At 35.3% G+C, this 13,769-nt stretch overlaps 1 protein-coding gene across 2 annotated transcripts; it reads left to right on the top strand.

Annotated features, from left to right (window-relative positions):
* Positions 1-302: 302 nt before the first annotated feature.
* Positions 303-7,757, top strand: LOC143231086 (uncharacterized). 2 transcript variants are annotated; one of them, XM_076465628.1, is made up of 5 exons: positions 303-2,516; positions 2,827-2,985; positions 3,199-3,459; positions 5,376-5,437; positions 6,183-7,757. In XM_076465628.1, the coding sequence occupies exons 1-5, from the start codon at positions 303-305 to the stop codon at positions 6,409-6,411; spliced, it is 2,925 nt and encodes a 974-aa protein (XP_076321743.1). In that variant the 3' UTR covers positions 6,412-7,757. The 2 variants fall into 2 exon arrangements, with proteins under 2 accessions (XP_076321743.1, XP_076321742.1); XM_076465627.1 differs by having other exon boundaries at positions 2,824-2,985.
* The last annotated feature ends 6,012 nt before the right edge of the window (positions 7,758-13,769 follow it).

The raw sequence follows: 13,769 nt of genomic DNA, 5'->3' as shown, positions 1-13,769 counted from the left end.
CAAAAGAAAACGAGGAACATGATATCAGTAGTTTAACAAAAGACAATAAAAATCCATTAACCGTTTGTGAAATTGATGCTAACTATTTTCAAGACCACTCATGTGAAGAACCTTCCATAAAGGACGAGAATGTCAATGTTCATGAGGTTGTAAAACTGTTTAATAAACCGTTTGGCTCTTCTCAAACAGACGAGAACATCACTTGTGTTAACGATTCTGTTGTTAGCACTTTAAATACTCATGTCGTAGATTCGAGAGTCACTCCTGAGAAGAATGATGTTCCTAGAGAGCGTTTTGGACAAATGTTAGTTACTTATGGTTGTGAGAATAATGTTATTGTCAAAGAAGGGAGATCTGAAGCTGTTTCTGAAATCAGTGAAACTAAAATTTCATGTGAAGATAACGACTTAACAGAACTGAGCGAAAAGGCATTAGGTATTTTTACAGTAGATAATAATGAAACATCCAATGAAAATAGTGTTTCCAAAGAAAACGTCAAAGGAACTAAAGAGGGACTTGAAGAAACTCCAATTCTTTCCAAAATGCAGGAAAACAAATTAAATCAGAATTATAACTTTGACGACTCTAATGCGACTGTAGAAGAGTCTTCACAACTAGACGATATCTTCGAAATTACTCGAAGTCTTATTTCGACAGAAAACAAAGCTCTTGCTAAAAATATCGAAGAACCGTTAAAATATTTTACACCTGATGCTAATGTATTTTCTTATGAGGATACGTTACTCCCAGAACATACTGAGAAACAACTGAGAAAAGATTTTATTTGTTGCAAAAACCAAGATTTTACAGAACATATTGAAGAGGATTTGTCCTTTTCTTCTGTAAGAAAACCTGAAGAGGATTCCACTTTATATAAGAGTCAGGATCATACAGAGCATATTGAAGAGAATCTGCCCTTCTCTTATGTAAGGAAACCTGAAGATGATTCCACTTTATGTAAGAGTCAGTGTCCTGCAGAGGATATTGAAGAGGATTCCACTTTATACAAGAGTCAGGATCATACAGAACATAGTGAAGAGGAGTTACCTGTCTCCTCTGTAGAAGTAAATTCCAATTTTTGTAAGAGCCAAGATTTTACACAACATATTGATGAGGACATACACATGTCTTTTGCGAAAAAGAATCTCAATTTTTATAAGAATCGGGATTCAACAGAATATGTTGATGAAAAACTATACTTACCTTCTGCAGACGAAAGCTTTAGTAATTGCAAGAACCAATATCTTACAGGATATATTGATGATATATTACCTGACTCTTCTGTTGAAGAAGGTTTTAGTCCAGGTTTTACAGAACTGGTTGATGAGGGGTCAACTGTAAAGTTTGTTGAAGGACAATACCATATCGATTTACCATTGTACAACTTTCCAACAGATGAGAATGGAATATGTCTTGGCAAAAGTGCTGTTACCAATGCATTTGACGAACAGTCATGTACTTCCATGTCTGATCAAAATATTAAATCTTTTGACGATAAGGTAAATGAGGAACGGTTTGAACAGCAACCATTTACTTTTGGAGTTGAAGATATTACTGCTTCTTGTGGTGACATTGTATTTTCAGATCAAAGTTTAGAACGAGAACATGATGTTCAAGTTAATGAGAATGTAATAAATCATGAATATCATCTTGTGGAAGAGAATGAAAGACAATTACATGTTTCAGAAGAAGATAAAAATCACATTCTAAACAACAGTGGTGTTCTTACGAACGAAGCTGAAAATCCAATGGTTACAACTGGAGTAGAAACGACTTCCAGTTATTTTAAGAATATTGTCTTTTCAGATCATAACGCTCCAGGAGAAACTGTCAGGACCATCAGGCACACAGTAGATGATATTTCCGGACAACATATGTTTAAACAGAATGACCCATGGTCAGTTAGTAAATACAAAAGTTTTGGAAAAGAGTTAGAAACGTGTTCTCATAATGAGGAAACAAAGAGTGAAGGACTGGACTTTGCTTTAGTAGACGAAGACGGAAATTCTAATGAGCACAAAATTATTGAAACAGAACATTCGTGCGAAACAAAGAAAGATTCTACTAACTTCCGAGACACAGTAAAAACAACGACTGAAGAATTTGTTACTTATGTAGTTGAAAATATTATGGCCCAAGCTGTCCATATTGCTCAAGCTAATGGAAATGTGGGAAAAAGAATAGATGTTACAGAACCACCGAATATTTGTGTTTGCGATGATGAAGATGTATCCTATAGCTGTGAAAGCGAGCATTTAGAAACATCAAGATGTTTATCTACGGGAACTTCTCCAGATGAACAAAACACAAGATCAGAAAATGAATTATTTTTAGGTTTAAATACAGCAGAAGAGTTATCTAGTATATCGTCTGAAGAAAAGAGAAACTTATTATATAAAACTAAAAAAAATCTACCTGATACGAAAGAAGAAACGCTACCGTCTCTTGAGGCAGAGCAGAGATCTTTACCAGAATTAGAAACCTTCCAGAACCAACAAGAGGCCTGCCAAACAAAGGTAAGTTACACTGACAGAACTTTGAATTTGTGTTTATAATTGGTCGTACACCACTTGTGTGTTACTGTTTAGACTGAAAATGTGGCCTGACTTGACAGACAGGATATAAGTTACATAAGAAATATAATACAGATCCGTGTTGCTATCGTTATAACTACTTCTGTTCTTTGTTTAATATTTGAATAAGGAAAAACTTTAAGAAAACGTAATTATTGCGTTGTTTTGTCTTTACTTAACTGAAAATCTTCAAAGAAGTTTGAATAATTTAGAAATGGTTTTATTATAGAGTGTATTCATGTTTTCAAAGGAGACCTCTAATCAAATGGGACTGGAAAATATCCAAGAGATTCGTAGGGAGATGGAAGAAGTGTTAGAAAGATTAAACAGGACAGAAACTAAGCTGGCAGACATAAATCTTATGGAATTGGAAAATGATGAATTGATTTCAGACATGTATGGAAAATATATGGTAAGTTAATCCTGTAATAAACATAATTCGATTAACAGTTGCCTTAGATAAATAGTTCAATATGGTATTCCATTTGATCATAGAGTATAAGATGGATAACATTACCAAGTTATTAGATGCCTTTGTTTTACAACGCTAAATAACCGGAAGTCATATTTAAGTAAACACATTCAGCCTGCTTCTGATTGACTTTAGCATTCCTTTGTCGCGTAGGATATCCACCAGGATTTGGAAAAATACAAGTCACTGATGAATCGTGTGAAACAGAATATCAGCCTACTGACTGATGGACATAACATTTCAAAAATGAGTAATCAAGACGGTGAATTACCATGGAACGCAAATAAGGAATCTGTTTTATTACAACAAAAGGTAGAGGATGTAATAACACGAGTTACTGCGTCACAAGACACCTGTAAAAGACTCATTTGGCAATTGGAGAATAAGTTCGAAGACAAAACTAATCCACAAATGGTAAGCTTCAATTGTATCTAAATCTTTTAAAAAATTGTTTTATTTCTTTCATCGTAGCTGGAAATTTAAATATCTCGATTTAACATGGATGATATTTTGGAATTCGTTTTTTTTTGTTTTTTTTTGGGGTGTGTGATCACAAAGTACCAAAAATGGCCAAATAGTGAACACTATTTCATGATAAATATCAAACGCTGTGCCGTTTTAGTTTTGAAAACAAATTCTGAAGTGGAGAAACTAATGTGCCAACCGGTGTTAGAACACGTGAATGAACACGACTGTCTGTTTTATAAATGATCTATCATTTCAGACACCCGCAGAATGTATTCCAGGTTAGGGCAAGCCACATTCTGTGAACAGTGGGAGGGGTGTGTGCAGTTTCTTCCAGAAACACTTTAAAATAAGATACTTGTAAACTATATTCTATGGTATTATAAATCTTATTAGAATTTGGAAATTTACGATGTTCATCAGTAGATTTGGAAACGAGGTAAGAAGGTTTCAGTTTTTATTTGATCACTGAAATAAAAGTCGTCTCAGAACGCAGACCATTGCTTGGAAGTATGAATGAGGGCCCTGGCTACCCATGTCTTCTTTGTCTACGCCCAAATTTCTTTATTTATGTCTAAATAGTATTATTTTATAGTACGTTTTTAAGTTAATTATTCAAATAAATATTCTTCTTAAATTCTTGGGGTTGGAACAAATGCCCTCTTCCCCCAACCTCCAGACATCAATGCCTATTACATTACATTCCCTCTAGTTTCACGAACCAATGCAATGTATTTAGTTTCAAGGTCGAAATTTAACTTAACTAGACCTAGTAATTTTGAAATATATAAACATTTTCACAGTTACGCGCTTGCTAACAAATAACACTACGATGGCGTTTCTACAAGTTCAACAAACATACCTTTACAAATTCGTGCACTTGTATGATTTATTTTAATTATTTTCTCTTCGATTAAGAAACTGAAATTGTAGATACTATACGAGGGCTGTTCAAAAAATACGCGGACTGTTTGAATTGCGCGGCTCCAGTTGGTTCCAGGGGAATCCGCTTGGTGTCGCTAGGTTCGCACAGATCAGCTGATTACGACGCCATTTCCCAATTGCAGATATCTTCATTTGTGTATTAGCTACGCGGTTTTAAGTGAAGTGCGATTTTTTCGTTTGGCGGATTTCAACGACTTGCTGTGAAATTTTGTGTTAAACTTGGAAAATCTGCGACTGAAACTTTTGCATGTTTCAAGTGGCATGAACGTTTTAAGGATGGTCGACAGTCCATTGAAGATGATGAGCGTCCTGGACGTCCCTCCACGTCAACTGACGACCCACACGTCGACAAAATCAACACCCTGGTGCGGGCAAATCGCCGTCTGACTGTCAGGGAGCTTGCTGAAGAGTGTGGGATATCAGTTGGATCTTGTTACGAGATTTTGACCGAAAAATTGAAGATGCACCGCGTTGCTGCGAAATTCGGCCCTCAGAACTCGTGAGTTTTTGGCCAAACATTCGATCACTGTTCTTTCCCACCCCCCTACTCACCTGACCTTGCTCCTTGCGATTGTTTCTTGTTCCCCAAACTCAAAAGACCCTTGAAAGGAAGAAGATTTGAGACGATTTCCGAGATTAAGGCAAATGCGACAAAGGAGCTGGAGGACATTACAAAAGAAGCGTACCAGGACTGTTTCAACAAGTGGAAACACCATTGGGATAAGTGTGTGCGTTGGGGAGGAGAGTACTTTGAAGGAGTCCCAGACCTGTAACTTCTATATAAAGTACATTTTGTTTTATGACGTCAGTCCGCGTATTTTTGAACAGACCTCGTATCTTATACCTTTGTGCACTACATAGTACATTATCGGCCTTTTGGTTTTTATTACAAACTCCTTATTGCTTTGATAACTTTTCAGATAATTTATCAAGATCTATCAAACGCAAGGGCTAGTACTTTGGATCTGAGTAACGAAACGAGGTAAGTAAATTAGGTTTATAAGTAATTATTTGTGTACAAATCATGAGTTAAAAATGTTTGAAACGCAGTAAAATTCTAAGTCTTATTATTTAGAAAACGATCCTGCTTCTCAGCAAAGAGAAACTTTACTGAGCAGACGATATAGAAAATGTATATAAATACAGACATAAAATTAATCTAATTTTAATTTTTTTATGAAACTGGTTTATTATTGTGAAGGTTTTTTCTTTCGTTTTTGCCCCTTTATAACGGACAGGGCCCGGCATGGCCATGTGGTTAGGGTGGTCGAATCGTAATCTGAGAGTCGAGGAGGGTTCGAATTACTGTCATACCAAACATACCTTTTTAGCCATGTGAAGGTTGTAAAGTTACAATCGATCCCACTATTCGTTGATTAAAAAAAAGTAGCCCGAGAATTGGCGGTGTGTGGTTATGATTAGCTGCCTTCCCTCTAGTCTTGCACTGCTAAATTAGGGAAGGCTAGCGCAGATAGCCTTCGTGTAGCTTTGTGGGAAATTTGAAAATGCAAAACTATACTGGACATATTTTTTTATATTGATTATTCATAACTATCTGTGCCGTACCCACTGCAGGCTACGCTAATTTTAGCGTAACAGTTATTCAGAACTTTAAACCGCAATTTTCTGTGTTTTATAAATTTCATGTATATATTTCTGGATGCACTTTGTTTTACAAATCTTAATTTTCATTTCTGTAGAATCCTTATTTTTTCATTTATTTACAGTAATCTATTAGAAGACGAAAACCAAGATTTACATTACAGAAGTTTCCGACAACGCTTCTCCGACATGTTTTGGAAAACCCTGCCTTTGCAACTGTTCCTTCTCGTAGGTTTCGGACTAGCGAGTCTATTCCCCAAATCAGAAGATCAACTGACTTGCGCAGTAATCAATAATTACGGCCAATCAATGGAGCTTCTGCTACATTATCCATACGGACCTCCTCCAGTCTAAAGTCAACCAATAAATTCAAACCTGTAACTAAAAATAAACGAATGGTGATTCGCCAGACGTTTACGCCTTGATTGTATTTGTGATTTGATGTTCGTGACAAGGTGTAAATGTCTGATTTTCGACTTTCAGTTTGTGTTCACCAAACTTTCATACTTTAATTGTATATTTCGTGTTGTTGTTTTGGTATGAAAGCTTGGATATTTATCTGGATAGACACCCTTCATAAAGATGAAGTGTTATGGTATATCATATCTTTTTCCTGTGTTTGCCATTTTTCCTTGACTGCATAGTGAACATTGGGTCACTGTCTTGTAAGTCACTAAGGAAATTTTTCGTATGGAATGTCTCAGATTTTCTTTCCATTTTGTGTTTTTAGTGTACTATATGATGGCTTTAGTGGTTTTCTTGGTGAAGCCATTATTATTCTGTGAAAATCTGCGTCTTCCTTATAAGCAAAATTTTTATTAGCGTGACTTATGAGAAATAGATGTTCACGTGACACAAAACTTGATATATCTTTTTATCTCGTTCAAGCCATTATAATTTAACCATAATGTCTGGGAAATATTATAATTACTTTTTACTCGATTAATACGTAAGTGTTGAAATAGAAGAATAATTATTTGTTCTACATGTGCCAATTTTTTTATTAGATTATTTTGTTCTTACTTGTCATGGCTGGATCATGAAAGATTTACACATTAGCCGTACTTATAATGTGCGTAGTGCATGTAGTTAAGACAGATATCTTTCGTAACATCATTGCATAAAACCTATTCTTTGAGCTATCAAAATATTATTATTCTTAGCCCAAAGAATGATAATATGTTTTCCGGCAAATGTTTGTTTTCTTTAGAGGTATTCAGATATATATGACTATTATCTTGATGTGTTATTTTGAACACGTATCTTTCTCTCGTTTAAAACGTTTATTTTCTAAGGTTACGAAGGTGTTTTATATGGTGAGTTTTTGATTTGAATAGATTTAGTTTGTGTAATTTGTAAGAAAATTAGTATAATATTATAATATTTTTAAATGATACCTCGGAGTTTTTGCTTGTGTATATATTTTTCACAACTTTGAAACTCGAAGATATACGTTCACAGGTTATTTGCCATTTATCTGTGGCAGAAATATTTACACCAAATGTAGACTTAAACGGCAGGATGAATCTTTTGTTTTTCCAGTAACTTCTACCGCGATTTGTAGGCGCAGCGTTTTAAATTGTTTTCTTGAAAACAATGATTTAATGATTTTCGGTGAGACAATATTTAGATCTAAGTTTTGTTTACATATCTTGATATATTTATCTTGTTACTGTTTGAAAATAAAACTCAGTATTTAATGTTTGGTTGCTAGTATTTGTTTAAAAAAAATACTTGTATGTTCATGGTATCGTGAAATACTGAACCTGGTTTACAAAATAAAAAAAACTAATAATTTAATCAAACAACGGCGCCATCTAGTGGGATTTGTCAATTTCATGACATTTACGTACATTTATGACAGAAGTGTATCTGATAATTTTACCAGTAAATGTCGAATGAAGTGGAAAACCTCGTTTTTTGTTTGAAATTAAACATAAAACTACTCGGTGAGCTTTCTGTGCCCATTTTCAACCCATAATTAACTCATAATTCTCGTTACTTCTTGTAACACATATACGATAGTATCACTACATAATCAGGTAGCTTTAAAGGTAAGCGTTGTATCTTTTCTCCTTAAAATTAACTTTCACTTTCTTTGTACTTCTATAAAATGAAACTAAAATGCAGTTTAATATATAAGTATAAATGTAACTTACTATTACTAGGATGAAATCAAACAGAAAGCTTCTATTCACAGGTAAAATATTTGAAACCGAAAAATTCATTTGTTAGTCACTAATTCGCGTTAAAGAAAAACAGGTGGCGACGTAACACAAACATATTAAATAATAGACTAAAACATTTTCTTTCACAATGTGAACTATGAAGACAGTATACTATACTGAAGTGTGAAAGACAGCTGTTCAGAATTTAGCATACTACATTTGATTATAAACATGTAATGTTGTTCCTGACCTTAACATGAAATAAGAGGGTCAACTTTAAGATGACCCTCGTCCACTTCAATGGATATCACTGACATCAGTTTCGTGTCTCTCTTAACGTATTGTTTTATTATGAACCGGCCAATCACTTAACTCAATTTTCATACACCAAATTTTACAGTCTAAATTTCTCGCAATAAATACAAGCAACCTGTAATTGAACAAACAAATCATCTCAGATTATGACAAATAAAGCAGTGTAACCACTTTTACCATTACAGTACCTTTATCTTTATTCATTTATTTGACTTTAATTTGTTCTTTTGTTTTGTTTGTTGTTGTTACTGGGAATAGATTGGACGTAGCGACTAGAATATTCTTATTTCAACGGTTGGAAATCAATGATATAAAGTTCATTAAAATCTGATAATAACGTACGATTTGTTTTGTTTGTTTATAGTTAAGCACAAAGCCGCTCAGTGGGCTGTGTTGCGCTCACCATGGGTATCGAAACCCAATTTCTAGCGTTGTAAATGCACAGAGCCTCCCGCTAGTACAGCGGTATGTCTCCGGATTTACAATGCTAAAATCAGTGGTTCGATTCCCCTCGGTGGGCTCAGCAGATAGCCCGATGTGGCTCTGCTATAAGAAAAACACACACACACACACACTTTTGATTTGAAATCATAGTAGCTAAACACTCAAGACACGCACAGGAACGTAAGTAAATACACAGACTTTCCATTGTGCCACTTGGGGACATAACAAACAAAATGGATTACGAAACACTACTAAATAAGGGACGGTAAACGCAGATAGCCCTTGTAGCTTTGCGCGAAATTAAAAAAAACAAAACAACACACATACACACAAAACTGACGCAGTGTGATAATTTGAAACATCCGTTTTGTTGTTTAAAGACATACAGAAGCTAATTACCTTAATTGTCGACAGAGTGGAACGATACGTGTGGAAATCTGTGGTAATTCTGATTTAGGGTTATACGACGCACACAATTACTTAATCTCTATAACAACAGATATTCAGGGAATTACTGAGCATAAGGACAAGTGCTTATTGAATATCGCGCAGAACTACTACAGAGATGTTTGAGTTATCTGTCCCTAGTTTAAAAGTGATAGTCTATAAGGAATTAAGTTAGTTAACACCAGGAATTCTTGGGCTACAATTATCAAATAACGAGATTGGTCGTGACATTATATCGTATCCAATGGTTACAAGGGCGAGAAATCTCGATAATGTGAACGAGCGCCTTAAACACTAGGCCATGGAAGGATAAGTGTAGTGATTTTTAGTAACGTAAAGAAAGAGTTAACATTTAGTGTTAAGTTCAAGTAAAAATAAACGTTTTATTAACTGAAGAGAGACTGAAGATCAGAAAGATGATTATTATAGAAGAAGAGTATTGCATTATAATGAAGTTAGTGAAGAAAAATGTAAAACATAATGTATATATAAGGTTAGGAGGAGATAACATGCCATCAGCAGACGATAGTAGAAACAATAAAACGAATTCTGCTACTCTAAAACCAGAAACGATCTGCTGCTTTTTTTCAGGCCGAAACTAAAATTTCTTCGTTTCTCTTCGCAGCTATTATTAAAAAAAAAAAAATAAAACAACCACAAGAATTTGCGAATATCTCTGTGCCATGCAACAACCTCAGTATAATTATTTATACACAAAGCGAAGGGAAGGATTAAGAGCGCTGTGCAAATTTAAAAACGCGAAGCTGGATACGTTGAAATCAATACGAGATTTTGTGGTAATGAATAAACCACAAAACTTAAAAAATACACACACACACACTTCAAAATAAAATACATCATCACATATAATGCTTCCAAATACAATTCAGTGCATAGTTTTAACGTATTATAATAATTATATTGTTGGGCAGGTTATTTTGGATTATTCGGTAACAATAATACTAAGGTCAGTACACATAACGATAACAAATTAATCTGTTTCTTTAGTCATATTCTATACAGGATAAATGCTACGTTCACTAGTAGGCCAAACTCAACACACAACGCTTAATATACGTTTAATTCACTTGCAAAGCTTTCCTCTCTAAGAGATGAATAACAAATGCACTATGTATTTTGAAAACTTAATCACCGATGGACGTTTTCTGGTGGGACAACGGCATGTTTACATACTTACAACACTAAAAATGCAGGATTCGTTACCCCGCGATGGATACAGTAATGTGGCTTTGCCGTAAAACACAAACGAGTTTACTGAATAATGCAGATGGCCCTTGTATAGTTTTGCGCGAAACTTCAAAAAAAGAAACAAACAAGGAAAATTTTACAGAGATACACTTTCATAAAATTTCGAAACTTCACACGAATATTACACATTGCAAAAAAAAAAAAAAAATCGTTACTGAACAAATATTACATATACAACCCAAAACAGTATCTTCAAACTACGTAACACAAAATCCCCGTGAAAATTGTAATAAATCCCCAACAGGAAATACTTAGAATTTGGTTTTCGAGTGTGTGTTTCTTTTTTACTTGTTCAGAGAAGCTATAGTTTTATAGGCACTTCGTGCTGACTGAAAAATCATTTTAACATACTTTTTTATCGTCACTACTTACGGATATGAAAGTAAACAGAAATGGATGATACGTGAGATGTTGCGAATGGTCATGCATTGCTGTTGTCTTGAATTTGGTACAACAACGCTGGTAACCATAATCAGCAGTATTGATTAAAAATTAACAAACACGAAAAAGATAAATTTTAAATTAAAAGCATTCCATGTCCAATCATGAAGTCCGATGAATAGTGGGATTGACCGTTACATTATAAAGCTTCCATGGCTGAAAGAGCGAGCATGTTTGGTGTGACGAGGATTCGAACCCGCGACTCTCAGATTATGGGTCGAACGCCTTAACCCAATTGGCCAGTTGTGAGTAACAGAGGGCCGAAGGGGTTTTGCAGAGGCCTTCCACCTGGTTATCTTCCAAATAAGTTCTTAACCCCTTATTAACTGTTACAAAGATCGCCAACGATTATAGGAGGTAAAAGTCAGAGTTTTAAAATTTGTGCTTATAATTTTTTTAAGTTCGTAGAAGTTAATTTAATCTGCTCATTCGTCTGATTATCGACCTCATACATGCCTGAAAACTACACTTGTCGAGTTAACATATTGTATGTAGAATGTTCTTTGATCAAAAAGCATAACATTGTGAATCTTAATGAAGACATCTTCAGACTTGATGATGAGTTAGTAAATATATATATAATTATAATATATACTGAGTGAAATGTAGGGGGAGCCTAATTCAGAATAATTTAATGTAAGGTTAGACCAGTTTGGTTTGGCTTTCATATTTCGTGCAAAGCTACACGAGGGCTATCTGCGCTTTCCGTCCCTAATTTAGCAGTGTAAGACTAGAGGGGAGTCATCACCACCCACAGTCAACTCTTGGACTACTCTTTTAATAATGAATAGTGAGATTGATCATCACTTATAACGCTCCCACGGCTGAAAGGGCGAACATGTTTGGTATGACGGGTATTCAAACCCGCAACCCTCGAACTACGAGTCGAGTGCCTTAACCACCTAACCTAGGTTAGGTTATTAAGAGTCACGTTCCTAAAACAGTGTTCTTCAGGTAGTGAAAAGCCAGGCGATTGGCCTTATTCCTGATTTAAATAAATAAATATAGGCATCCTTGTACAACAGCTGTATATATGGCTTTATTAATGAGTCTATGTAATGTACTTTTCATATATTATTTTATATCATGCATAATAATACTGTTGCAGTAAATAACCAACTCAGAAACGTTTTTCTATTGTTGTATTACTTTTCATTTTGTTTGGGTATTTAAAAAATCGACTTTATTTTTTCTGTGACTTGAATTTTCGGTGGCCCGGCATGGCCAAGCGTGTTAAGGAGTGCGTCTCGTAATCTGAGGGTCGCGAGTTCGCATCCCGGTCGCGCCAAACATGCTCGCCCTTTCAGCCGTGGGGGCGTTATAATGTTACGGTCAATCCCACTATTCGTTGGTAAAAGAGTAGCCCAAGAATTGGCGGTGGGTGGTGATGACTAGCTGCCTTCTCTCTAGTATTACACTGCTAAATTAGGGACGGCTAGCACAGATAGTCATCGAGCGGCTTTGTGCGAAATTCAAAAACAAACAAACAAACAAATAATTTTCGGCCATCCCGTCAACAGATGTACCAAACTCCTTTTCTTCACTAACAAAATTTTATTTGCAAATTCTGTCACGTGTGCAATATGACGACGCACAAAATAATAACTATTTGTGACGAAAATGTATTCCCGATAATACTTACCTCACTAGTTTTATCCTGACTTTATCCATTTAAAAATTGGTATGAATCTTCACTCGCTTGCCACAGCTATTCTGCACCTACTATATTGCCCATAGCAAGTTAAATGTTGTGATTTTCTTCACCTACGTCAATACGTCCCTGCCCCAGATCCGTATATAAGCTCCCCGTTATTTTCTCCCCTTTTAGATTTCTCGGACACGGTCAAAGAAACTTTATTCGGCGCCCTGGCTGTAAAAATGGGTTTTCTCGGGGCACTCTTCTTTAAGTTTCTAAATCAAATTATTGCTAGACTCTAGACAATACCTAACAATATGATCCATTCAGGTTATTCATACACAAAATGTGCTATAACTATTAAATTTACTATAAATTTGCTCTTTTAATATTGCTGTTTAATTCCTGTTTTATCACGATTCATTAGTAGACCACGTGTGACTTGAAACTCACTGCCCTGGTCTTCATCGACATTTTGAACCTTCCATACAGCGACTTCCTATTCACGACTTGAGACATGGCTTGAGGCAACTCATTCATCAGGCACACTTGCTACACATTCTAGTCAAGTCAACCACGCTAGTTAATAATCTTAACAACCAACTGCTCTTAATCAAGCTGCTCAACTATTAGGCCACTAGCTTAAAACCTACTTCACTCACTAAAAAGATAAATCTGAATTTCGCGAAAGTGTTTCTGAGCGCTCCCTGATTGCTTTTCAGGTCTCAAAATACATTATTGAATCCCAACCTGAATATTGCAAAAGACTGCATGTTGAGCCATGGGAATTATGAAGAGAAGGCAAAACACAATACAAAAGTGGACAAACCTGCGCCAAAACTTGAAGAAACAAAATGCAACAAACCGAGTTCAGAATTATGGGACCTCTTTCATCTCACTTAAACTAAAGAAAGATGTTACCCAGATTGAGACTATGAAAATAAATTCTAAGTCCTCAACCTTAGAAGCAAGGCAACACCCCCTGTCCCCAA

This window comes from Tachypleus tridentatus, chromosome 10 (assembly GCF_004210375.1).
Source record: "Tachypleus tridentatus isolate NWPU-2018 chromosome 10, ASM421037v1, whole genome shotgun sequence".
NCBI classification, from domain to species: Eukaryota; Metazoa; Arthropoda; class Merostomata; order Xiphosura; family Limulidae; genus Tachypleus; species Tachypleus tridentatus.
This window is presented reverse-complemented; position numbering and strand designations above follow the sequence as displayed.

Coding starts and splice junctions, on each gene's coding strand:
- LOC143231086 (XM_076465627.1), top strand. CDS start 303: ATGTTAGTTACTTATGGTTGTGAGAATAATGTTATTGTCAAAGAAGGG. Junction 2,517..2,823: donor AAGAGGCCTGCCAAACAAAG/GTAAGTTACACT, acceptor ATGTTTTCAAAG/GAGACCTCTAATCAAATGGG. Junction 5,438..6,182: donor GATCTGAGTAACGAAACGAG/GTAAGTAAATTA, acceptor ATTTATTTACAG/TAATCTATTAGAAGACGAAA.